Source organism: Miscanthus floridulus, chromosome 3 (assembly GCF_019320115.1).
Source record: "Miscanthus floridulus cultivar M001 chromosome 3, ASM1932011v1, whole genome shotgun sequence".
NCBI classification, from domain to species: Eukaryota; Viridiplantae; Streptophyta; class Magnoliopsida; order Poales; family Poaceae; genus Miscanthus; species Miscanthus floridulus.
The window spans coordinates 79,327,445-79,354,412 of NC_089582.1; the positions used below are offsets into that span (position 1 = coordinate 79,327,445).

The 26,968-nt window shown below is 48.1% G+C and overlaps 2 protein-coding genes across 3 annotated transcripts; one reads left to right on the plus strand and one right to left on the minus strand.

Moving 5' to 3' along the window:
* Positions 1 to 402: 402 nt before the first annotated feature.
* LOC136545984 (ABC transporter B family member 9-like) lies at positions 403 to 19,998 on the plus strand. The gene is made up of 12 exons (XM_066537963.1): positions 403 to 621; positions 1,123 to 1,177; positions 1,369 to 1,544; positions 7,090 to 7,311; positions 7,428 to 7,666; positions 13,507 to 14,032; positions 14,129 to 14,402; positions 17,441 to 18,083; positions 18,342 to 18,570; positions 18,663 to 18,929; positions 19,008 to 19,271; positions 19,354 to 19,998. The coding sequence occupies exons 1-12, from the start codon at positions 403 to 405 to the stop codon at positions 19,996 to 19,998; spliced, it is 3,759 nt and encodes a 1,252-aa protein (XP_066394060.1).
* On the minus strand, positions 10,744 to 13,290 carry LOC136545983 (protein trichome birefringence-like). 2 transcript variants are annotated; one of them, XM_066537961.1, is made up of 4 exons: positions 12,027 to 13,264; positions 11,731 to 11,924; positions 11,489 to 11,647; positions 10,744 to 11,392 (listed from the first exon to the last, which is right to left on the minus strand). In XM_066537961.1, the coding sequence occupies exons 1-4, from the start codon at positions 12,141 to 12,143 to the stop codon at positions 11,050 to 11,052; spliced, it is 813 nt and encodes a 270-aa protein (XP_066394058.1). In that variant the 5' UTR covers positions 12,144 to 13,264; the 3' UTR covers positions 10,744 to 11,049. The 2 variants fall into 2 exon arrangements, with proteins under 2 accessions (XP_066394058.1, XP_066394059.1); XM_066537962.1 differs by having other exon boundaries at positions 11,263 to 11,392; positions 11,628 to 11,647; positions 12,027 to 13,290.
* Positions 19,999 to 26,968: the final 6,970 nt, after the last annotated feature.

Genomic DNA, 26,968 nt, shown 5'->3' on the forward strand with positions numbered 1-26,968 from the left:
AAGTTGGCTTCTCAAGACTTGGTTGTGGTGGTCTCACAGCAGTTGACGCAGGTGGCCAAAGATATTTTCTTTTGGGCTACATATGTGGCAATTTAATCTATTAATTGATAGTCACAATAATGTGTCGATCTTCTTTTGTTTTTTTTGTTGTGTGCCTCTTTGTTAGGGAGAGACCGAAAATACATTTTAGGGCTTTGTATCGTCTTGACGTAATACTTTAAGAATTTAATAAAAACTTGCTTTGAAAAAACATACCACTCTCGTACGTACGTGATCCCTTTCCATCTATACACAGGAGTAGATGGCGCAAGGGACTCCGCGCGCAATGTAATGTAATAATCCGGAGGAAACAAATAAAAACAAAGAGACAAGGGCGGCGGTGAAGGTGAACTGGTTAACCCCATGGCTAGCGCTAGTGGGGAGGAGAAGGCGGCGGGGCGCGTGGCGCTGCACCGGCTGTTCGTGTTCGCGGACAGGACGGACACCGCGCTCATGGCCGTGGGCGCCGTCGCCGCGGTGGCGAACGGGATGGCGCAGCCGCTCATGACCTTCATCTTCGGCGACGTCATTGATGCCTTCGGCTCCGGAACCACCGACGGCGTCGTACACAGGGTTGTCCAGGTACGCAATAACCTAGCCACCAGTACATGCTTCGTCATCATCATAGATTTGGAGTACGGAAGCAATACTATTCCCCCTAGGTGTGCCCTTTTGCACTTTGCTTTTGGCTCATATATATATATATATATATATATATATATATATATATATATATAGCCTGTTCGCTGATTGGTTTTTAAGCTGATAAGATTGGCTGGTGCTGGTTTTCTGCGAGAGGAAAACACTGTTGGCTGGCTGAAACCAATAAGTGAACAGGCTGATAAGACACATTTCGGCCCAAAGCTACTGTCAAACTAACCAGTAATTTTTTCTTCTAAAAAAAGTAATTTGCTCTTTTCACAAGTAATAAGAAACACATTTATACATTATCAAAAGAGAAACACATTTATACTACTGGTCATACACAACATGTAGGTACAGTAGTACATGGGACAGGGGTCAAATGATCGGTGCTTGCTTGTCATCTTTACATCTTTGACCAAAGCCCCATTCTTGTTTCAGGTGATCATGAACTTCGTTTATCTTGCCATTGGATCAGGAGTAGCTTCAACTCTCCGTAAGTGGATTTCCTCTTATCAAACTACGATATCATATCAACTTCCTCTATATGGAATTTATCAAATAGTAGATAATTATTGCTTATACCGAGTTCAGTTTTTGCTGACTTTCTATTAACGACAGCATATTGTTAGTTTGTTACTAGAAACAACCCTTCTTCCATCTGATAATTTGTATGTATTTCCCTAGAGGTATCATGTTGGACAATTACAGGAGAAAGACAGGCGGCACGAATCAGAGCCTTGTATCTCAAGGCAATTCTGAGACAGGATATTGCATTCTTTGACATGGAAATGAGTGCTGGGCAAGCGGTTGAGAGGATGGCAGGAGACACATTCCTCATTCAAGATGCCATTGGAGAAAAGGTACTATGCTTTAAGATTATATATATTATTATTATATGCAAGAGGTGAACTGCAAACAGATAAACTGAATTTCTACGGTTTTAATAATATGGACATGTACAACTACTATTCTAGTACCGAGTGATGTTAAGTAATCTGCTGCTCTCCTCTGTACGGCACGGCAGGGGCAGGCGTCGAAAGGGCTCCCCTGCTGCTGCACTGTAGCCGCTGCAGGGGCAGACGCCGAAAGGCTCACCTGCCGCACTGTAGCCATAGCAGGAGCAGGCGCCAAAGTCAGTCAGTCCTGCTGTCACATCTAGTCACTGTAGCAGCATGTGCAATAGGATTAGATGGGTAGAGTTGCATATATAGCTTCCCACTGCAACTCAGTAAAGTGAGCGAGTTCAGTTTTCCATCTTCTCTGTAGAGCTCCGGCCAACGCTGGTGCTTGTGCTGTGTGTGTGCGCGCTCTGTTCTCCCTCCATTCTTCTACCTCTAGCCATAGTGTGTGGTCTGCAACGCCGGTGAGCAGTCGGCTCACCCGTTGAGAGATCGCAGGAGCCAACAAGTGGTATCAGAGTCGTACAAGCGCCGTCATCGGACTAACCCGATGAGCGGTGCTGCTGTGGCTGCCCAGCCACGACAGGAGGTCGTGGTGCACACGGTGCGGGAGGTCAGCGGCACCAGTTAGCCGACGCTGACTCGCACCAACTATGGCAAGTGGACGGTGACCATGAACGTCGAGCTCAGAGCCCGACGGCTCTGGAATGTTATTGACAAGGACACCGACAATGAAGAAGACGACATGTCAGCGTTGGAGGCTATCCTCGCTGCTGTGCCAGCGGAGTACAGGGAGCCGTTGGGGGCGAAGAACACTGCTAATGAGGCGTGGGAGGCCATTGCAGCAATACGCGTCGGTTCCGATCGCGCAAAGAAGGCGATGGCCCAGCTGCTGAATCAGGAGTACGCCAACCTCAAGTTCAAGGATTGTGACTCGGTGGAGAACTTCTCCCTCCGCATACAGTCGCTTATCAGCAAGCTGAGTAGCCATGGTGTCACCATCAATGAAAAAGAGGCGGTCTCCAAGTACCTTCACTCCGTGCCGGTGAAGTACATCCAGATCGCTCTGTCCATAGAGACGATGCTGGACTTGTCCACCCTCACCATTGAGGATGTGACAGGCTGTTTGCGGGCAGTGGACGAGCGCATAGAGCAGGCCACAACAACGACGGACAGCGGCAAGCTGCTGCTGATAGAGGGGGAGTGGTCGGCCTAGAGGAACTCCGGGGAAGCCTCCTCCAGCTGCGGTGGCGATGGCAAGCGCCGCGGCAAGGCTTCTTCAGAGAAGAAGAAGAAGGTCGACCCAAACGCCTGCTGGCGCTGCCGGAAGACGGGCCATTGGGCAAAGGAGTGTCCAAATCGCAAGCAGGAGAAAAAGGCCGAGGCTTATTTAGCGCAGGTCAATGAGGATGATGAGGTCACTCTCCTGATGACGACGTTCTGTGTATTGCACGACATTGAGGCCAAGGAGAAGGAAGAGGTGATGGCGGTGGAAGGGCCCAGCAATGCTCTGAAGGTTGTCCACCTCGACGAACCGCGCGCCCAAGTCCACCTCGGACGTGTGGGCGGCGGAGAGGAGCAGCGGTGGTACCTAGACTCTGGCCCCAGCAACTACATGACGGGCTCCAAGGAAGCCTTCTCTGTGCTCAATGGCAATGTGACCGGCAAGGTGAAGTTCGGTGATGGCTCAAGGGTGGTGATCCAAGGGCGCGACACCATCATCTTAAGGTGCTAGAATGGTGAGCACCGCGCGCTGACGAATGTGTACTACATCCCACAGCTACGTTCAAGCATTGTCAGCATCGGGCAGCAGGGCCAGCGCGGATGCGAGGTACTGATCGAGAGCGGGATCCTGAGGATTCGGGATCAGGAACGGCGTCTTCTCGCGAAGGTAAAATGCTCACGTAACCGATTGTACCTGCTCGACTTGAAGGTGGTGCAGCCGGTGTGCCTGGCAGCACGGCACACCGAGGAGCCGTGGCTGTGGCATGCCCGGTTCGGCCATCTCAGCTTTGACGCGCTCGGTCGGCTGGAGAAGATGGTCCGAGGGCTGCCCCACATCAAGCACGGAGGCGAGCTATGTGACAGCCGCCTGGCCGGGAAGCAGAGCAGGCTGCCGTTCCCAAAGGCGGCCAAGTATTGCGCGGCGGACGCTCTCGAGCTCGTCCACGACAATCTCTGCAGGCCAATCACGCCAGCAACAAACGATGGTCGGTGGTACTTCCTTTTGCTCGTGGATGATTGCAATCGCTATATGTGGCTGCAACTCCTGACGAGCAAGGACTGAGGCGGCGGAGGTGATCAAGAAGTTCAAGGCGCGCGTGGAGGCAGAGAGCGGCAAGAAGCTGCGCGTGCTGTGGACTGATCGCGACGACGAATTCACTTCGGTGGAGTTCGCTGCATACTGCGCGGATCAGGGTGTGGTGCGACACCACACCGCGCCGTACTCGCCACGGCAGAATGGCATGGTGGAGCTGCGGAATCAGACGGTGGTCGGCATGGCTCGATCCATGATGAAGGGCAAGAGCATGCCGACAAGGTTCTAGGGTGAGGCGGTGACCACGACGGTGTTTATCCTCAACCAGCGCGCCCACCAAGGCCTTGAAGGGCAAGACGCCGTTCGAAGCTTGGTATGAGCACAAGCCGAGCGTGTTCTTCCTCCGGACATTCGGCTGCATCAGCCACGTCAGGAAGGCGAAGCCGGTCCTCACCAACCTGAAGGACAGGAGCACACCGATGGTGCTCCTAGGCTACGAGGAAGGTACCAAGGCGTACTGGTTCTATGACCCATGCGGAGGCAAGGTGGTTGTCTCACGCGACGTCGTGTTCGACGAGAAGGCGGCCTGGGACTGGGACAGTCTGGGCACGGGGGAAGCTGGCGGCTTCACCAGCACCTTCGTCGTCGAGCACTTGGTCATCCACGGTGGTGGAGATGCTGGAGAGGAGGTGCCGATCACTCCAGCAACAGAGCCGATCACTCCTAGGGCGGTACCAAGCACTCCGGGAGCGGTGCCGAGCACTCCAGGAGTGGTGCCGAGCGGTCCTGCAGTGGTGCCGACCACTCCAGGACGGGTACCGAATGCCCCCGTAGCGGAGCCGAGAGGTCTTGCAGTGGTGCCGACCACTCTAAGACTGGTGCCGAGCACTCTTGCAGTGGTGCCGACCACTCCAAGAGTGGTGACGAGCGGTCTAGGAGTAGTGCCGAGCACTGCAGCCGGGGTGCCGAGCACTCCAGGTGCTGTGCCGACCACTCTGGCGAAACATGGGACTCCATCGATGCATATCGAGTTGGCCTCACCTCCAAGCGACATCACCTAGTTCGTGGATGCCTTCCACGACGGTGAGGAGGTGCTGTTCCATAGGCTGGACGACATCGTCGGCGGCATGGGGTCCTCAGGCCTGGCAGGTCGGCTGCTCAATGACCCAGAGCTGCTTCTCGTTAATGCAGAGGAACCACCCACGTTCGCGCTGGCCGAGCGCGATGCAAATTGGCAACGGGCGATGCTCGAGGAGACGAAGGCGATCGAGGAAAATGAGACTTAGGAGCTCGTCGATCCACCTCTAGGATGCCGTCCGATCGGCCTGAAGTGGGTGTACAAGGTCAAGCGGGACGAGCGCGGCGCCATTGTCAAGCACAAGGCGCGCCTCGTCGCTTGAGGCTTTGTCCATCGTGAGGGCATCAACTTCGAGGAAGTCTTTGCCCCAGTAGCGTGCATGGAGTCTATCCGACTGCTGCTGGCTTTGGCAGCAGCGAATGATTGGTGCGTCCATCACCTGGACGTAAAATCGGCCTTCCTCAACGGTGAACTGGCGGAGACGGTCTTCGTCAGGCAACCTTCGGGTTTCGCCGTCAAGGGAGTAGAGCACAGGGTGCTCCGACTGCGCAAGGCGCTCTACGGGCTGTGGCAGGCCCCGCGAGCGTGTAACGCCAAGCTTGACGCCACGCTGGGCGAGCTTGGGTTCACGCGGTGCGCAACCGAGCACGCGCTCTACACGCAGTGATCGGGGAAGGAGGAGCTCGTCGTCGGCGTGTATGTGGACGACTTGATCGTCACCGACGCACGTGCGGAGGACATCGACAGCTTCAAACGTGAGATGGCGGCTCGTTTTCGAATGAGCGATCTCGGCGCGCTCTCCTACTATCTCGGCATCAAGGTGAGACAGGGGAAGGAGGCGCTCACGCTCGGTCAGAGCGCGTACGCCTCGAAGCTGTTGGAGCGGAGCGGCATCGCTGAGTGCAAGCCGTGCGTGACTCCGATGGAAGAGCGACTGAAGCTGACGAAGGCTAGTACCGCGGCGAAGGTAGATGCAACACTCTACCGGAGCATCGTCGGCGGTCTGCGCTACCTAGTCCACACGAGGCCGGACATTGCGTTCGCCGTGGGCTACGTCAGCCGAAGCAGCTGTTGCGCTACGTCATGGGGATGGTGGATCAGGGGATCGTCTTCCCTAAGACCGGCGGAAGTGGGCTACGGCTCACTGTGGTCAGCGTTGCAGACATGGCGGGGGACATCGACGGACGACGGAGCACCTCTGGCGTGCTCGTCTTCCTCGGGTCGGCTCCAATCTTATGGCTGTCGCTGAAACAGAAGGTGGTGACGCTGTCCACGTGCGAGGCAGAGTACGTGGCAGCGGCCACAGCGGCGTGCCAAACTGTGTGGCTACGCCGGCTGCTGGCTGAGCTGACCGGTGTGGAAGCTCACCCACCAGCACTGATGGTGGACAACCAGCCCACCATCGCCCTCACGAAGAATCCGGTTCTCCACGATCGGAGCAAGCACATCGACGTCAAGTTCCACTTCCTCAGGAACTCTGTCGATGGAGGGTAGATCGTCATCGAGTTCGTCGAAACTGGTCGGCAACTCGTGGACGTCCTCACCAAGCCGCTCGGCCGTCTTCGGTTCACAGAGCTGAAGAAGATGATCAGCATGGTGGAGGTTCTAGGGTTAGCAACAGGATTAGGGGAAGAATTGTTAAGTAATCTGCTGCTCTCCTCTGTACGGCGCGGCAGGGGCAGGCGCCGAAAGGGCTCCCGTGCTGCTCCACTGTAGCCGTTGCAGGGGCAGGCGCCGAAAGGCTCACCTGCCGCACTGTAGCCACAGCAGAGGCAGACGCCAAAGTTAGCCCGGCTGTCACATTTTGTCACTGTAGCAGCATGACAGCCTGACATATCTGTGCACTAGGATTAGATGGGTAAAGTTGTATATATAGCTTTCCACTGCAACTCAGTAAAGTGAGCGAGTTTAGTTTTGCCATCTCTTCTGTAGAGCTTCGACCAACGCTGGTGCATGTGCTGTATGTGTGCGTGCTCTGTTCTCCCTCCCTTCTTCTACCTCTAGCCATAGTGTGTGGTCGGCAACGCCAGTGAGCGGTCGGCTCACCCGTTAGGAGATCGCAGGGGCCAACAAGTGAAGCTTGCGTGCAAAACTCTCTCTTTAATTTGGGCACTATTTGATGCTACAGAGAAACTAAGTTCCTAATGTGTTTCTGCTCAAATTCTCTTTAGGTTGGGAAGTCCATACAACTCCTTTCTACTTTCATTGGTGGCTTCATCATTGCATTCACGAGAGGATGGCTCTTGGCCCTCATTATGCTTTCAACCGTCCCTCCAATTGTCATTGCCGGGGCAATTGTTTCAAAGTTGATGACAGGACTCTCCACCCGAATGCAAGCAAACTATAGTGATGCTGGAAATGTTGTAGAGCAAACTCTCGGTGCCATTAGGACGGTTAGTGCTACTAGGAAACACTTTTTTTTTGTTTACTTGTTTATCCATTTCCTATCATCACCAGTAACTTCCTGATATCCTGCTTACCTGGTTTATCTGTTTATGCTTATTTGAAGGTTGTTTCATTCAATGGCGAGAATCAGGCTATAACAAAATATAACACGTTCATAAGAAAGGCATATCAATCTTCTCTGCAAGAAGGTACTGTAAATGGCCTTGGATATGGTTTAATAATGGCAATCTTATTTTCAAGTTATGGGTTGGCTGTTTGGTATGGATCTAAACTGATAGTTGCGCGAGGTTATAATGGTGGCATGGTCATTTCTGTTATCATGGCTGTCATAATGGGAGCAATGTAAGTTTCGTACACTGATCATGACCATTTAAAATTTTCTTAAATGAACAATGACAATGATGATAAGTGAACTATGTTTCTGTGTGGATGAGCCTCGACTCCGTCACAGTGACAGTGACTGTATCTATCTTCTGTCTAATAAAATGTAATGTGTACTATTTGCACTTCCAAGGAAAACATTTGTGTAAGGTAGAGAATCACCACACACCCATGTGGGTGGGGAGCCTTTCATATATATAGCCAATAGGCATACATGGAAGTACCATACATGGGAGGCTATTTCCTGTACAAGGAAACTATCCTAGGCTATACATGGCAGCTAGCCTATCTAGGGAAACACCAATCAATCGCTAATTGATCTAGATATATACATATCCTAATACCCGCCCGCAGTCGTAGCGGAAGCATCACGGACGCATAGACTGGTCCGAAAATCAGTGAAGAGCTGGACGGGCAGACCCTTGGTCATGATATCTGCGAACTGATGCGCAGATGGGACATGGAGAACACGGAACTGTCCCAGAGCGACCTTTTCGCGGACGAAGTGGATGTCGATCTCGATGTGCTTCGTGCGACGGTGGTGGACGGGGTTGGCAGCCATGTAGACGGCGCTCACATTGTCACAGTAGACAACCGTCGCAAGCGGGATGAAGATGTGGAGCTCCTGTAACAGCTGACGCAGCCAGCAGCACTCGGCAACAACATGGGCCACTGCTCGGTACTCTGGTTCGGCACTGGAGCGAGACACGGTCGTCTGACGCTTGGAAGACCAGGACACCAGGTTGTCACCGAGGTAGACGCAGAAGCCAGAGGTAGAACGGCGCGTGTCTGGGCAGCCAGCCCAGTCGGCGTCGGAGTAGGCTGTGAGCTGGTCAACGGCATCGGAGCCCAAGTGCAGACCGGCGGACAGAGACCCCTTGACGTATCACAGGATGCGCTTGATCAGCGCAAGGTGCGGCTCGCGGGGGTCGTGCATGAAGAGGCAGACCTGCTGGACAGCATAAGCTAGGTCCGGCCTTGTCAGAGTGAGGTACTGGAGCGCACCAGCAAGGCTCCTGTACTCTGAGGGATTGGCAACTGGGCCGCCCTCTAAGGCGGACAGCTTGGTCCGGGCATCCACAGGAGTAGCTGTCGGATGGCATTCAGACATGCCAGCACGCTGGAGGAGATCAGCAGCGTACTGCCGCTGGGAGAGGAACAGCCGCTGCTGTCCCGCGTCACCGAGATGCCGAGGAAGTGGTGTAGGTCGCCGAGGTCCGTCATGGCGAACTCCGAGTGAAGGCGTGACGTGACAAGCTGGAGAAGTGCCGGTGACGACGCGGTGACGATGATGTCATCAAAGTAGAGGAGGAGGTAGGCCATGTTGTCGCCAGCCTTGTAGACGAACAGGGAGGCATCCGACTTGGAGGTGGTGAAGCCGATGCTGCAGATGAAGTTGGAGAAGCGCTGGTTCCAAGCACGCGGCGCCTGCTTAAGTCCATACAAGGACTTCTGCAGCAAACAGACAGAGTTAGGAGCAGCGGGGTCGACGAAGCCTTTCGGCTGCTCGCAGTAGACCGTCTCCTCGAGGTTGCCGTGGAGGAAGGCATTCTTCACGTCGAGCTGGCGTATGAGCCAATCTCGCGACGCAGAGATGCTGAGGACGGTGCGGATCGTGGCCGGCTTGACGACGGGGCTGAATGTCTCGTCGTAGTCAACACCGTCCTCCTGGGAGAACCCGCGGACGACCCAGCGTGCCTTGTGCCGGGCGAGGGAGCCGTCGGAGTGGAGCTTGTGCTTGAATAGCCACTTGCCAGTGACGATGTTCGCACCAGGCGGCCGAGGTATGAGGCGCCAAGTGCCATTGTCGATCAGCGCCTTGTACTCTTCCGCCATCGCAGCGCGCCAATTGGGATCGACGAGTGCACTACGATAGTTCACCGGGACCGGCGAGGCGACGGAGGCAGAGAAGCCGTAGCGCTGGACGGTGCGGAGGCTGCCGGTCTGTGAGCGTGTCATAGGCCGGGCCACTGGTACTGCGGGGAGCGCGACTGGTGGCGCTGCCGGTGCTGTAGCCGCTGGTGGCACAGCAGCAGGGGCGACGGAGGCAGCCGCAGGAGCCACCGGCTCGGTGGCCGGCGCTGTAGGAGTCCGGGCACGGCGAGTGTAGACGGCACCGAAGCGCTGGCCTCCCAGCTGTGGCCCGCCCGCAGAAGGAGTAGCTGGAGTGTGCCCACCCGCAGGCATAGCCAGGGGGCCCAGCTGGAGTACAGCCGGGTCCAGGAGCGCCGGGAACGGATCCTCGCTGGTGGCAGCGAGTGGCGGAGTAGTGCTCGCTGGTGTCGGCGAGGAGGAGAGTCCCTGCATCAGAAAATCAAGTGAAGACGGCATGGAAGCCGCCGATGGTGTTGCTGAGAACGGAAACACGGACTCGTCGAAGATGACATGGCGAGAGATGATAATGCGACGAGTAGACATGTCGAGGCAGCGGTAGCCCTTGTGAGAGGATGGATATCCTAGGAAAACACAAGGTGCGGAGCGAGGGGCGAGTTTGTGTGGGGAGGTGGCAGTGAGGTTTGGATAGCAGAGGCACCCGAAAACACGAAGTGAGGAGTAATCTGGGATGGTGCCGTGAAGGAGTTGGTGAGGTATTCTGTTGTGGATGGAGGAGGAGGGACGCCTATTGAGGAGGAGGGTGGCTGTGGTGAGAGCCTCAGCCCAATAGGGAGGTGGCATGGACGCATGAGGAGCATGGTGCGGATGGTGTTGTTGGTGGTGCGGAGCATGCGTTCAGCCTTGCCGAAGTTACATACATGAGAGGCTATTTCCTGTACAAGGAAACTATCCTAGGCTATACATGGCAGCTAGCCTATCTAGGAAAACACCGATCAATCGCTAATTGATCTAGATATATACATATCCTAATAAATACCAAATAAACTTCCCAATAAGGATTAAATCACGCATGTTTCAGACAAAATATTCTGTCTCTATTTTTAGACCATTCATTATATTTACTGATTTCGGTTATATATATATATATATATATATATATATATATATATATAGGGGCTCTTGCGTTTGTACCCTTGTTTTGTATCGAAATTGTGATTTTGCCCCTATTTTTTTGACTTTGTGAATTTACCCCTACTGTGCCATTCATGAAGCACCAGTTTGCCCCTGCTCCGTCATCCACCCCTAACGGTGTTAAACTTTGTACAAAAGACATGAATGCCCATGCGATTTTGCCTCTTGTTTTTATGCTTAATTGTGATTTTGCCCCTGTCTGACCGAGGCTCGGTTCCTCGGTCTCATGCCGACCTTACTTTCATCACCGTGTTGACTATTATCCTAGAAAACAACAGATCATATATAGGCACACAGCAAAAAAACAGTAGTTGCCTTTATTGTTGGCGCATTTGATGCTGCCTGATCAAAAGTTGAGCATAAACTAGTTCATTCCAGGAATCTGGTACTCCAGGAAGGCACCAGTGGCTGCAGTCCTGATATCTTTCCGGCGATCTCCTCTCCTCATCAGTAAGGTTCTGCTTGCGGTAGATGGAAGGGTGTGCATCCTTTCTGTAGTCAGTCATTCTCGTTATGTTCAAATAAACAACAGGAGTTTTCATCTTGTGGATCACATCTTCCAGAATGCTCATCTTTGGTGGGTAGGTTGAAAGGTACTGTTCATTGGTTATTGGTTCGCTCTCCTTGTCACAGCTACCGCCTGAATTCCATTGGCCGCCACTGCATAGTGGAGATGATGCACAGCAAAATATTTGTTCAGTTGACCAAGATCAAATATATCATGTGGTAATTTGCAATATAAAAGGTGATGCACACTTAAAATGAGATGCTGAGTAGCCTCTGAATAACACAGCAGTTTTTCTGGGGTTAACATTGGCATCAATCCACTTGGACCAGGTGAGAAGGGCTTTATGAAAGGCATCCATGACATTTAGCTCATTATACACATGGTTACCTTCCTGATAGTAGTCCTTCCTGTGGCACATTAAATCTGTCATCAGTGTTTAAGCAATAATGAAGTGGAGATTCTTGTTCAACCAAAGAACAAGGTGAGTTACCCAAGAGCAGTTTTCTCATGTGTCCACCAATGCCCAGTATTGAAAATGAGAAAGTCTGCATCCTTGTACTTCAATGATGATTGCTTGACCAGATCAAGCCTGAGAGTTTCCTTTTTCTTTCCACTGCTCACTTGCATCTCCCATTCCTGGACTAGGAATGGGGAGCGGAAGAACTCCACGCTGCAGTTATAATCCTGAATGACACGAGTGGAAAAGAAAATTAGGCAACAATACTAAATAGTTAAATCAACAAACATGTGCATAGTGTAGAATCTGAACTTCAAAGACTATAATACCGTGAACAGGAAAGAGTATGAGCCTTCGGTCTTAAACTCACGCCTGCCAGATGCCTCGAAAACCTTCCTCTTGGGCCGAATGGTTCTCTGATGAACCAGCACTGCCCTGAGCAGCATCTCCCTTCAGATTATTCACTGTATCAGTGCTCCCGCTGGGAGCAACTTGGCTCTGGGTCTGTTCCTGATTCTTCACAGGGGGAGACGCTACAACTGTGTTGTTGTTCCTGGGAGATCCAACATCTTTCTGAACTCGAACTCTCACTGGTCACAGCCATTGTATCTTTACTCTTCCCCAAACTAGAACTCTCACTGGTCACAGCCACTTCCACTCCCTGCCAGATTATTAGAAGATCCAGTGCTCAAATCTACCTTCCCCAAGCTGCCACTCCCCGCAGAACTATTGGTGGAAACATCACTTCCAACTTTGGCCTCAGCTCTGACAGTGCTGCCATGTCCGGCAGCAGCATTGCTCAGGGTTCCGCTTCCACTTCCCGACTGCTTATTAGACCCATCGACGCTATTGTCGCCGACCTCCGCGGCGGCTCCATGTACGGGTGAACTACTGGCCGGGGATCCACTGCCGCCTCCCGTGGAAACGCCTCCGTGGCTTCGTTTATTCAGATCCACCGCGTTGTGAGCGGAGGCGGAGCCGCCGGTCGGGGCTGCGGCACGGGAGTTGGGCGGGGGTCACGGGGATGCGAAGCGGCGTGCGGAGACAGGAGATGCCACAGGTACGGCTCAACCTCTGGGCTCCTCCTCATGGGCGCCGTCTGAACGCGACGCCTCCACCTTCTTCCTCTGCTTCTGCGGTCTGGGCGGTGGCGGGTGCGGCGCCGTCAGCGGGGCAGCAGGAGGCGGGCACGGGAGCCTGCGTGGGGAGGAGGAGCGGAGGAAGGAGGGGAGGAGGCGGCGCGGAGACCCGCTGCCAGGCACCGCCGGGAGCCGCGGCCAGGCACCGGAGCCGCCCGCTCCGCCCGCCCCTGCAGCCACGAAGCCGGGCGCCTGGAGGAAGAAGACGACCCGCGGCCGGGCGCCGTCGGGACCTGCGGGCGGACGCCGCCGGTGAGCCGCGGCAGGGCGCCGCGGCCTCCCCGCGCCTAGAGGAAGGCCGCGCCCGCACCTTGGAGCCGCGACCCGGAGGCAGCCCAGCGCCCTGGAAGCAGCCCCCTCCCTGTGCCCGAACCTGGAGTCGTGGCCTTTGTTTGGGACGAGTAGATAAGGATAAGGGGCACTACGGTCATTTGGCCTTTGTATTTCAAATTTAGAATTTTTTTAATTCATTTAATTCATGTCCTTCTGACGGACGTCAAAAGCAGGGGCAAACGGACCCTTCAGTTCAAAATAACAGGGGTAAAAACACAAAGTTGAAAAAGAAAGGGTAAAATCACAATTAGCTTACTGGACAGGGGTAAGAACACCATTTTCCCATATATATATATATATATATATATATATATATATATATACTTGTCTTCTGCAGGTCCTTAGGTCAGGCAACACCATCAGTAACAGCTTTCGCAGAAGGTCAAGGAGCAGCATATAGAATGTTCAAGATAATTGAACGCAAGCCAGATATTGATATAGATGATACCACAGGTATCATAGTGGAGGATATCAAGGGTGATGTTGAACTGAAGGACGTGTACTTCAGCTATCCCACCAGGCCTGAACATTTGATTTTTGATGGATTCTCGTTGCAAGTACCAAGTGGAACAACTATGGCCCTAGTTGGTGACAGTGGCAGCGGGAAATCAACCGTAATCAGTTTGGTGGAAAGGTTCTATGATCCACAGGCTGGAGAAGTCTTGATTGATGGGGTTGACATTAGAAGAATGAAGCTTGGATGGATGAGAGGAACAATTGGTCTTGTCAGCCAAGAACCAGTGTTATTCTCAACTACAATCAGGGAAAACATTGCCTACGGAACAGAAAAACTAACACTTGAAGAGATCAAGAGAGCAATAGAGCTTGCTAATGCTGCTATACTCATTGACAAGTTACCAAATGTACAAATGAACTATTACGTCCATAGTAACGTTTACCTAGTTGCTAATTTTCTGCCACTCCCATTATTAATCAATATATCTTGTGAAACATCGCAGGGTCTTGACACAATGGTTGGGGAACATGGAACTCAACTGTCTGGAGGGCAGAAACAAAGAATAGCAATTGCTAGAGCAATCATAAAGAACCCTAAGATCTTACTACTGGATGAAGCAACCAGTGCATTGGATATGGAATCGGAGCGGGTAGTTCAAGAAGCATTGAACAGGATAATGGTTGAAAGGACAACAATTGTTGTTGCTCATCGCCTAAGCACGGTGAAGAATGCTGATGTGATATCTGTCCTACAGCACGGGAAGATGGTGGAACAAGGTATACCCATGTGAAAAAATGTTCAATTTAAAAGTACATAAGTGGATATATTTGCTTATTAACATTTAGAAAACTTATTTCTATGTAGTTCCCATTTTCAGCTTTCCTAACTATCATTTCTTCATTTTGCAAACTGCTCAAATTTTGACAAAAACAATTCAAACCTTAACCGGCGCCTGATGGGTTCCTTCAAGGCGGCAATTGATCACTTGCACCTCAAAGAGATAAAACTAAATGGTCGACGCTTCACTTGGAGCAATGAGCAGGATAACCCGACCTTAACCAGGATTGATAGACTTCTGTGCACCCCGGAATGGGAGCTCATCTTTCCAGCCTGCTTCCTCCATTCGCTTCCGTCCCTCATGTCAGACCATACTCCTTTGCTCCTCCAGGGGGAATTGAACCATCATAAAGACTCATCTTTCCACTTTGAAAATTTTTGGACCAAGGTTGACGGATTCCATGAATTGGTGAATGAGGTATGGAATAGACAGGTCCACTCCACACTCCCTCTGAAGCGCCTGCACATAAAAATGGCACGCAATGCAAAGGCCATTAAGCGCTGGTGAAAGGAGAAAGTATGGGACACCAAACTACAACTAGCTCTAGTCAAGGAGGTATTGTTGCGGCTAGAGTTGGCGCAAGAAACTAGGGTGCTTACACTCCAAGAGCTCGATCTCCGCCGGCGTCTCAAAGCCCGTAGTGTGGGGCTTGCAGCCATTGAAAAATCGAGGATCAGGCAAAGGTCGAGGCTCACATACATCCGCTGCGGTGATACCAATACAAAGTTCTTCCATATTAGAGCCAATACGTGCCGAAGGAAAAATTACATCCATTGCCTTCAGACTAACACAGGAATTGCTATGACCCACGAGGCAAAAGAAAAGGTGGTGGCAGATTACTTCAGATATCACATTGGCTCCACAACCCCAAGGAATGCAACCCTCAATTGGCAGGCCTTAGGGTACACTGAGCACGACCTATCATAGCTTGAAACACCGTTCACACAGGAAGAGGTAGAGAGCATTATAAAGTCCATGCCACCAGATAAAGCTCCGGGTCCAGATGGTTTCACGGGCGCTTTCTTTAAAGCGTGCTGGGAGATAATAAAGGAAGATGTTATGGCCGCCTTGCACTGCCTCTTCAACTTGAACTCCCAAGGTTTTGAGATACTGAACTTGACAAATATCGTGCTGCTACCAAAAAAATCAGAAGCCTTAAGGGTAACTGACTTTAGACCGATCAGTCTCATACACAGCATTGCGAAAATCTTCTCTAAATTGCTAGCCAACAGACACGCCCCGCACATGAACTCTCTAGTCTCAAACTGCCAGAGCGCATTCATTAAATACGAAGCATCCATGACAACTTCCTCTATGTCCAAGGCGCGGTGCGGAAGATGCATAAATTTAAGATGGCGTCTTTGTTTATGAAGCTTGACATCCACAAAGCCTTCGATACTGTTAAACAGAGCAGGATGCCTCACTCTCGTCTCATCCGTCCTCTCGGCTATGCCAACTTATCACCTAACTGTTTTCCCGTCGGCAGCGTGGCCAAAAAGAAAATTGTCAAAATCAGGCGATCGTTCCTATGGAAAGGGGAAGAGAATGTAAATGGAGGACATTGCCTAGTAAATTGGCCAACGGTCACCCGCCCGAAAGACCTTGGTGGCTTAGGGGTTCCTGATCTCGAAAGGTTTGGTCGCGCTCTCCGACTTCGCTGGCTATGGCAGGATTGGACAGAAGGCTCCAAACCTTGGGCAGGAATGGAGCTTCCCTGTAATGATGTCGACCGTCTCCTTTTCAACTCCTCAACCACAGTCTCCTTAGGTGATGGCGCAAAGGCTCGCTTCTGGCATAACAATTGGCTTGATGGGGAGGTGCCCAAGTACCTGGCCCCAAATCTTTTCATGCTGGTCCACAGGAAAAATAAAACTGTGCAGCAGGAGCTCCGCAACAACAATTGGATACGATCTCTGAGGGGACATATCACCACAGCCACGCACATTGAGGAGTTTGTCTCCCTTTGGATCAGGATCCAGGATGTGCATCTGGTCCAAGGCGTCAAAGATTCCATCACGTGGAAATGGACACCAGATGGTAATTACTCAACTCGCTCAGCTTATCGGATCCAATTTAGAGGTTCCTTTGCCAAATTTCCGAGGGATCGCATTTGGAAGGCACATGCTGAAAACAAGTGCAAAGTCTTCAGCTGGATTCTAATCCACGGGAAACTCCTAACCGCAGACAACTTGCAAAAGAGAGGATGGCCACATCAGGAACACTGTGTTCTATGCAACGGGCCCTTAGAGTCTGGACTTCATCTTTGTCTTTGCTGTCCCTATGCCAAGGCGGTGTGGAGGCAAATTCTTGCATGGGAACACTTCGATACTACTCTAGGACAGCAGCAGGGGGACCCCTTACAGATCATGTCCTGGTGGGACAAGACTGTTACCGTAGTGCCCCTAACAGAGCGGAGACGCTTCAACGGCATGGTCCTATACACCTTTTGGAACCTTTGGAAAGAGAGAAACAGGCACATATTCAACAACTCTGTATCAGTGATGCAAGTAGCAGCAAGGATCAAGGACGACATTGAGCAAAGAAGGAGAGAATTCGGCTAGAGGGGGTTTAGTGTTTGGAGAGAGCCTATCCTTTTCCTGCTCCCCAGGGCATGTTAACCCTAGTTTTGCTTGTACATAATAAACTCTGTTTCCCCTCTTAATTGAAAGGCAGAGCTCCTGCCAATTTTTCAAAAAATAATAGATACATAGCCATTTTCCCACATGCTGTAATAGCCATAAATGTCAGAAAGATCCCCTGTGTGCCACTGAATCTCAGCGAAATTCCTTGTGCTACTCATTGTCTCAATGACATGTGGATTCCAGAAAAGGAGTAGCTAGTAAGGAATTGTGTGAACCTTCAGTGGCATATGGGGAATTATCCTAAAGAAGTGTTATTCCTTTTGCTCAACTTGAAAGTCAACCTGCAAACTTGGTAGATAATAACGTGGCAGTTGTTTGTGTGAATTCTGAGCAGGTTCACATGTTGACCTGATGAAGATACCTGGAGGTGCTTACTCTCAGCTGATTCATCTACATGAGACTCAACAAGAGGCAGAAAACGTCCACCCTGATATGAAAATTACAAACAGTTTTGGCTCCAGATCTATTGATAGCAAACCAAGGAGCCAAAGTATTTCCAGGAGATCAACCAGTAAAGTCTCCTCTTTTGGGCACTCTATCCCTGCTCCACTTGGCTCACCTGATCCAATGGAAACTAGTGATGCTCCTGACATAGAAGAAGCTACAGACGAAGTGTCTAGCTCTCAGAAGAAAGCTTCAATTGGCAGACTCTTCCATCTGAACAAGCCAGAAACTTTTGTTCTTGCACTTGGTTCTATAACTGCTGTCATGCATGGTATTATATTTCCTATATATGGCATATTGTTTTCAACTGCGATAGAGGTGTTCTATGAGCCACCTGAAGAACTACTGAAGGATTCCAGATTCTGGGCAAGCATGTTTGCTGTGCTAGGCGCTTGCACATTTGTTCTGATTCCAATAGAGTACTTCCTGTTTGGACTAGCAGGTGGAAAGCTTGTGGAGCGCATACGTTCAATGACGTTCCGAAGTATAATGCGCCAAGAAATCAATTGGTTTGATAAACCAGAACACTCGAGGTGTGTGTTTAATCTTTTTCCTCATTGTTATTCAGAGATCTATGACTATGAATCAGTATCTTAGTGCTGCTCTGTGTAGAATTAACAAATATAAGAACATTGGCATGTATTATAAAAAGCAATACCAGTCGTCATTCATGTGTTTATTTATGTTTCAATTCTACGAAAAGTTTAAATGTTGTTTGATGAAAGGGTATATATGCTTGCTAGCACTATTACTGTAAGCTTTACTCATACCATGACTCCACATTCTATCAGTGGATCAATTTGTGCAAGGCTATCGACTGATGCTCTGAATGTGAAGCGACTAGTTGGAGACAATTTAGCACTTAATGTCCAGACTGCATCAACTATCATATCAGGCTTCACCATAGCAATGGTGGCAAACTGGAAGCTGGCACTGATTATCACAGTTGTGATCCCTTTTGTGGCTTTCCAAACCTATGCTCAGATAGTGTTCCTGAAAGGTCTCAATAGAAATGCAAAGGTACAGGCACTAAGGTGTTGTTTATACAAGCATTTATCATATTGCAATCTCTGTTTCTATTTCATTTCGTCTAACTATTTGGCGGGATGCAGTTGAGGTATGAAGAAGCAAGTCAAGTAGCAACTGATGCAGTTGGTGGCATCAGAACTGTAGCGTCTTTTTCTGCTGAAAATAAGGTGATGGACGCCTATGAGAAGAAGTGTGAATCTCCAAGAAGGCAAGGGATAAAGGAAGGTGTTGTTGGTGGCTTGGGGTTTGGCTTCTCATTCCTTGCTTTCTACCTCACGTATGCTCTGTGCTTCTATGTCGGTGCAAAGTTTGTTCAGCAAGGAACAGCAACATTTCCAGAAGTGTTTAGGGTGAGATGAATTCTTATCTAATCCACATATAGTTTGTCAGTACGCATATTTTTGGTTAACTTATCCAATGGATTTCAGGTTTTCTTCGTATTAGCTTTAGCTACAGGTGGGGTCTCTCGAACAAGTGCAGTTGGGGCAGACAGCGCCAAGGCTAATGATTCAGCCATCTCTATCTTTGAAATTCTTGACCATAAGTCTAAGATCGATTACAGCAGCGAGGAGGGTGTGACCATCACAAGTGTGAAGGGTGACATTGATTTCCAGAAAGTCTGCTTCAAGTATCCATTGAGACCGAATGTTCAGATCTTCAAGGATTTATCATTGAGAATTCCTTCTGGAAAGGTTATTTTTTGTTGAAAATTTAGATGTAACTTACATATTTCATCTGATGCAGAACTTAATTTCAATGACATTATCCTTGCAGACTGTTGCACTAGTAGGAGAGAGTGGAAGTGGGAAGTCCACGGTGATTGCCCTACTCGAAAGGTTCTATGACCCAGAATCTGGTAAGATCTTTCTTGACGATGTGGAACTTCAGACCCTCAAAGTTAGCTGGCTTCGACAGCAAGTTGGGCTTGTTGCACAAGAGCCCGTGTTATTCAATGACACAATCTGCGCCAACATAGCTTATGGGAAGCAAGGGGGAGTATCTGAAGAAGAGGTCATTGCTGCTGCTGAAGCAGCCAATGCGCACACGTTCATCGCCGCACTGCCTGATGGGTACAACACCATCGTTGGTGAAAGAGGGAGCCAATTGTCAGGTGGCCAGAAGCAGCGTGTTGCCATCGCAAGGGCCATCATAAAGGACCCCAAGTTACTACTGCTGGACGAGGCCACAAGTGCGCTAGATGCGGAGTCAGAGCGAGTGGTTCAAGAGGCGCTCGACCAGGTGATGGTTGGTAGAACCACCGTAGTGGTGGCGCATCGCTTATCAACAATCAGAGGTGCAGATATCATCGCTGTTTTGAAGAACGGGGCAGTTTTGGAGAAAGGTAGGCATGAAGAACTAATGCGTGTAAAGGATGGAACCTATGCTTCACTTGTTGAGCTCAGTTCTAGTTCTGCATGACCTGAGGAAAACCACCATCAACATGGATTGAATAATCAGTAAAAGGGTGCTATATTCAAGTTCCTACTTCAATTGAAGTTGATTCCTACCGCCACGGTCGCAGTAGTATATTAAGGAGTATGTACGTGTGTGTCCACATAGATGACTAGTTAGTTTTCTCGAACGCGCAAGAGAACTGCGCGTCATTGCATTAAGATAGTAAAACAATCTGATTCCACGGCAAGGGTTAGTTTTTGAGGACATTCCTGCCCTTGATAGATAAAACAGCCAAATCCATCTTCCTAACCCAGAATCTCCCCAATGGCCTTAGCACCGGCCATAAAACCACAACACGATCTGCTCGGCTGCTCGCTAGTCTCCTGTAGCACTGCTTGGACATCAGGGGCGCAACCTTCGAAAACGCAGCGGTTCTGATGCTTTCAAATCGTCCAAGCTGTTTGGATTATTACAAGAGAATTAACACCTTTGCGCTTTGTCTTCGGGGTGCACCGCGCTGTCCTGCGCCAGTGCGCCACCAATCTTGGAATACGTCGGAGTTGGGCCTCGAGGCCAAGTCCTGCAGCCCCAATCTGCCAAGCACCGAGGCCCAGACCTGGCGTGCGAAGACGCATGATGTAAACAAGTGCTGTATGGATTCTTCCTCCTGATGGCACAACTGTCAGGCTATGGATCAAGCCTGACGGTGAGCTGAGTGGATTCTACTACGAACGATAGGAATTGAAGAACAGATGAATGATAACTGAAGAACTCGACAGAAAAGTAGCCAACTGAAACGTAACTGAATTGCAACAGAAATGTAATAGGCGAATACAGAATGCCAATTCAGATGTTCGATGCCTTTCTCCACTAAGGAACTCGGGTTATATACCCCCATGTACATGGCCTTGGGCCCAACCGACTTGGCAAACAGGCGGACTAATGACTCCCCTAATCCGGCCCAACAGCGCTTAGCCATCATCGGCCTTCTCTGTTGTCGGACCACCAACAGTGCCCGTCACCTTCCTGACAACAACCTAGGAGGATGCTGCAAGCCCCTGCGTGCTAGGCGATCCGTTGTCCAACATCTATTGCGCGAGGCTATCCACAAGAACATCTTGCATTTCAGCAGCGCCCATGACTCGACTTCCACATTCTCTTGTGCGGCTCAAATGAAGTGCTGCCAAGAAAAGAAACACTTGAGCCTTGTGTTTCATTTTTTACGTTGTCAGGGGGGAACTCCAATTTATTGTGCTCATCATGAAGAATATCAAATTTATCGATCTCCCACTTCAGAATCAGAAATCGTTCAGTTGCTTCTGTACAAAATACAAGGGCAGGATACATGTTACATTTTGAGGATATATTTTTGACATTACATCTTCATCAAGTCAGCAGTCGTGAACAAATTTGCATGTTATGCATATCAGTAGTTGAATCCCCTTAGCAATAAGGTTGACAATACATACCCAAATGCAAACCAACCTAAACATATATTATGCCATAACTGAGAGCATCCTGGGGGTGGTAATAAACACAGCAGTTGACTTTAAGACAACTTAGGAATTGATTTGTACTTTTGGACGCCGGACCCAACAGAGCAAGGTACACAGGATGCGGTCCCATGCTCCGAACTGCTAGGATACGTAAATAAATTGCAGTTAGCTTAGGCTGGGCAAAATTTTATTACAAGATTGATCATCAAGTGCACACTGGAGAAAACCATACAGTAGCAACGCCAACCATGAGAGGTCATGTGTCTAAGTCTCCGCGGGGACAAATTTGTCTTTGCAAAAACATGACTTTATCTTCGTGATGGAATTGGTAAGAGAAGAAAATTCTCTAGGGAAGCTAAGACTCGATCAGTTTCCTCTCTAGTGGACGAACTAAACATTTATTTATCAGTAGGTTTCATGAGATTCAGGGTTACTAGCACATCCTGTTAGGTCGGTCTCATCGATTATATGTGTGTGTTCCTGTCAAGGCCGGTATTAAAACCATGTTGAAATAGAGGAGCATCCAAAGATCATGCATGCTTAGTGTGCTGCTAGCTGTCTGAGGCAGACAATATACAAATCAATACTAACTCATTGCCGTCTTTGACTAAATTCTTGTGGATTAAAGGCTGACTCCAACGACCTTACTGCACCCATGTCTTCTAGGCAAGAGACTTGTTCTTGAATCCCATTAACTGCACCCTTGTTTTTATTTTTGGTGAAAATGTTACTACTAGCTAGAGTGCTTGTATATATAGCAATAAAGATATTATCAAATATTGTTCTTGCTAAAAAATATGAGAGTCCAACTTTGTCGAGAAGTGTTCAAGACAAATCCACTTTTTTATCATTATACACGCACATATTATAATTTTTTATTACATATATTCAGGAATCAAGACAGCACCTAATCTAGAAGCACAAGGAACATGACATGATCCGCAGTTTCTACTTCATATTCATGGTACTGGAATAATATTTCAGATTAGTTTACTATAAATCTATAAGCAAAGTTGAATCATGTTGTCCACGGTCTGGTTTCCCCAAAATTGGGTAGTGTGCATATCATACAGAACTCTTCAGAATACTAAGGTAACTAACTAAGCGTTACATTAATTATTTTATTGCAGAAAATAAATTGATGAAATATAATTGTAAATCATGTTGATATATAGTTATTGAATCAGTAGCCATATATAGTTACACAATTAAACATACACCCATTGATAGTTCGTACAAAAAGAATATGCCACAAGCACACGATTAAGACAAAGTGTCATTCTCATTTGAGCTCCTTGTTCTTCCTATGTCCTTTTCTCTTTTTTGCCTTTTGGACACGCTACTCTTTCCATTTTATTGGTTTGTTGTTTTGTCCTACGTCAAATTTCTTTAACTTTAACCAAGTTTCTAGAAAAATATTAGCACCTATAAATTAAAATAAATGTACTCACAAGTCATATCTCATAGGACTTTATAGTGAAACTAATTCGATCATGTAGATGCCAAGAATTTTTCTGTGAATGTATCAAAATTAGAGAACATTAATTGTGTTGAATATAAGTGAATTGGTTACCTTTTTTTTTCCTCACAAGCTTAATCTTCTAGGTTACACTGATCAATACATACAACTTAATATGGTATATGGGTGATGAACCCAATTAAATAAATAATTGTACCTGACTCCTATTCCATGTTTAAGACCTGGAGGAGCATGTATGTAATTAAACAAAAGTGTGGAAACATAAGTAAATTTCATACTCTTTCTCATAAGATTAAGTTTTTTAGTTGAATTGATTGGTGCATTAAGCTCAATAATATATTTTAAAATTTTGACTTAGATCATATCTAACAATTTAACATTTTGAAGGCCTACTTACATTTTTGAACTACTAAACTAATTCTATTAGTATCCACTTTAGTAAAATTTTTGAAACTTGTGTTCAATAAGCATATTGGTCTATATACTACTGTGTCTGTTTTGCATTACTACTTTTAGATAGTAAGATTGTAGCTCCAAATTTTAAACTATGAAATGGAAGAACACCCCCATAAATTCCTAAAAAAGACTTATCAAATCATCCTTTAAGATATTCTAAAAACCATAATAAAATCCAGTTGGAAATCCTTCAAGAGACTTAGAACCGAGTTTTGATTTGTTTTTTTAAATAGCTTCCTTAACATCAACTTCAGAGGGAGACTTGTCCATTGTCACAAAAAAGAGTTCAAGACCTACAAACAAACTCTTGTAATCCTTTGTGATATACTGTTTAGAGTAAAATACACCTGTAGTCCCTAAACTTGGGAGGATGTGTGTCACCCAGGTCCCCAACTATGTGGCATGTTCACTCATCGCTTACTGTAATGTCCTAGAGTCCAAACAACTCACATCAACTGTACACGCTGAGTGAACCACACACACTACCACCAACCTAATTATGCTTTTATCTTCACTTTTGTGTAAAAAGGTCAACTTAGCTATGACGGTATTGATTCTAGAAGCCTTATATATTGGTCTAACCCACCCTCAACAACCATGATGGGTAAGCTGCCTACGCTGGTGAAATTGAAGAAATTGAATGAATTTAAAGACCTTTAGAGCTTTGATGAGGCTAGAAATATAAAGGGTCATTTGAGACCGGTTTGGTGTAATTTTAGGCTGAAAGATAAATAGAACCGAAAAATTTCTGACCGATATAAAAAATTTCAGACCTAGCAAAAAAAAAACTCTACGAAATCATGAACACCCTGATTGCAAGTAGCCACACGAGTACTGGCCGACGAGAGTGGAGCAATTGAATAGGCCACCAAGCACTAGCCACTAGAGCAGGTGAGCCACAACCAGGTTGCAAGCTAGGGGGTAGGGACGCAGGGCCATAGCCCGCAAGGCTGCGGGGCCGTCCGGCTTGGGGCGCGTGACCTGTGGGCACGGATAGCACCAGCAAGTAGCGGCGGCGGCCGGGCAGGCTGCGGGATTTGCCGGTGCGCCTCTAGCCTAGGTCAGCGAAATGTCGGGGGCAAGGACTCGAACTATGACTACTCGGGAGTAGGCGGGCGGGTGGTGACTACTAGGGATGGAGACAGACGACACTGCAGACCGGCTAGGGCTGAAGCTCTGCCCTCTATGGCTCTTGGTGGTCTAAATTAAAGACTTGTTCCAAAACTATTTTTTGGGCCCGCCCCGGGCTACAGCCCTCCTTGGCCGGGGCCCAAATCCACCTCTCGATGAGATGCCAACTCAAAGGTAGGATGTCTCCTATGCCGCTCTGGCATTGTCCTTATCTTACACTTAGGGTCTGTTTGGCACAGCAGTAGTAGCTTTTGTGGAGGACCTAGAGTCATTTTTTGGTGAATAGTAGAGGAGCCGAAACTGTTTTTGAGTCTAGAGGAGAAGCTGCAATCCTCATCAAACTGCTTCAGCTCATACAAAATGGTAAGCACTACAATCTAGCATGAGAATTGGCATATATGGAAGATATATATTATATGCTGATTTCATTCATTAGCAACGGATGTCCTTATGGTTTGTCGCTTCTTGTTTTTATATTTCTTTTTCCTTTATCCTAAATATTAACCCGAAGTTTTCCTAAAAAAAATATTAACCCAAAGTGCGCTTACCCTGACGATGTCTCTCTCAGGCGATTGTTCTTAGGTTTAGCAATGAAGACTGTACAACCTGGAGGCTCCGGGCTCCTTGATCAGAACTTCTGACCTTGCTACATGCGCCATAGTGATCTGTACATGCTCTTGCGAAGGCACACTTTTGAATGAACAGACGACCCATCTAATTTTCTGAAGAATTTTGCCAGTTGAAGTTAAAATAAAATTGGCTAACTAAAGCAACATATATAATCTGACAGAAACTTTTATCTCTACCTCATTTGGTGAACTTACCCCCTACAATGCACCGAAAATATTGAAGCAGTTATTACACAGAGAACAGGTGCGTTCACTATGCCAGCATCAATTGAACGATTGACGTTGATCCTCAAGAGCTATAGCATGTATTGTGCTCAGACATATACATGAATTAATGCTACATGGATATATGTTTTCATCCAACACAAACCATGGGTTTATTTTCCTCTTCCGCACAATGAAATCCCAAACAAAATAGCTACTAGGAGCTGTCCTACTGAGGGAATTTGTCAAAAGCTTTTGCCTCCAAGCGAGGGAAGTGCGATATACGACACCTGCAACGCCAAGTTGGCTGACTTCGCCAACGAAGACTTGACCCTGTTTGCTCTTCCTTGAATCTTTCCAACATCAGATACTTTAATTCCTTCCCCTATAAATATGCCATGGAATACATCTTTGTTTGCAACTCATGGAAGAACTCTCATCTACACATATTCCAGTCATTTGCAAACTCATAGCAGATCTTATTGCAAAATTTTTGGTAAACACCATGTCTACAGGGCGTTCAGTTCTGGTCATTTGCATGTTCCTCTTGGCCTCATCATCTCATCTGCAAGCTGCTAGGGTGTTTGCAACCAATGATCATCGTGTGCATGACAAGATGGTTCCCGTTTCTACTAGCAGTAGTGGTACTGGAAGTGCTAGTCCGTGCTTGCATGATGCACGTCTACCGGCATTGTCGTCGCCACCGGTCAATGAGCCAGCTGATGACATCGCCGGCGGAGGAGGAGGACATGGTCGAGCCCTATGGTCGACCCCAAGCGATGGCGTTGGCCATTAGGCCATATGCTACTCAAATCTGTGGCATAATGTCTAAAATCTCTCTAAATAGTACTCCCTCCATCCCAAATTGTAAGACGTTTGACTTTTTTGGCCCCAAGTTTGACCACTTGTCTTATTCAAAAAAGTTGTGCAAATATAGTCAAATTTAAGTCATTCTTGAAATTTTTTTATTAATAAACCAAACCACGACGAAAGAAGTGATATTTTACACAAATTTTTGAATAAGACGAGTGGTCAAACTTGGTGTCAAAAAAGTCAAACGTCTTACAATTTGGAATGGATTGAGTAGTAGATAGTGTCACATGATTCCATAATAAGTTCGTCACGATCATGTACACAATAAATCTTCGTCATAACGTTCCCTCAAAAAAAAAATCTTTTCATCATAACGTGTTCCTCACGCATTTTGTAGTGAGCTAGTGCTCAAGAAAATTATGCTGTTAGTTTGCTTTCTTATGAACCTTGTAGTTTGTGATAATATACAGATTTCCGCTTATTCTGATTTGCACTTTGTGTGTTCTCAGCTGTTATTTGTGTGTTGTGAGCTAGTTGTTCTCAGTGACGGATCTAGGTTTTTATCTCTAGGTATGCGCAGCAAAAAAAATTCTTATGCAATTCGGTAAATCAAAAAAATTTCTTATGCAATTTTTTTTACATTGAAAATTTATATCTATCTCTATGACTGGCGGACCCCAGGGTATGCGGTGGCCCACCCTACATACCCCGTGGGTCCGTCCCTGGTTGTTCTGTTGCAAACTTTGAACATGTGTACGGTATGTTTCAACTTTCATCTATAGTTG

Excerpts from the sequence above, each read along its gene's own strand:
- LOC136545984 (XM_066537963.1), top strand. The coding sequence starts at position 403 with ATGGCTAGCGCTAGTGGGGAGGAGAAGGCGGCGGGGCGCGTGGCGCTG. Across the intron at positions 18,084-18,341 it reads GATAAACCAGAACACTCGAG|TGGATCAATTTGTGCAAGGC; the intron begins GTGTGTGTTTAA and ends ACATTCTATCAG. Across the intron at positions 18,571-18,662 it reads GTCTCAATAGAAATGCAAAG|TTGAGGTATGAAGAAGCAAG; the intron begins GTACAGGCACTA and ends GGCGGGATGCAG.
- LOC136545983 (XM_066537961.1), bottom strand. The coding sequence starts at position 12,143 with ATGCTGCTCAGGGCAGTGCTGGTTCATCAGAGAACCATTCGGCCCAAG. Across the intron at positions 11,925-12,026 it reads CATACTCTTTCCTGTTCACG|GATTATAACTGCAGCGTGGA; the intron begins GTATTATAGTCT and ends CGTGTCATTCAG. Across the intron at positions 11,648-11,730 it reads CATGAGAAAACTGCTCTTGG|GAAGGACTACTATCAGGAAG; the intron begins GTAACTCACCTT and ends AATGTGCCACAG.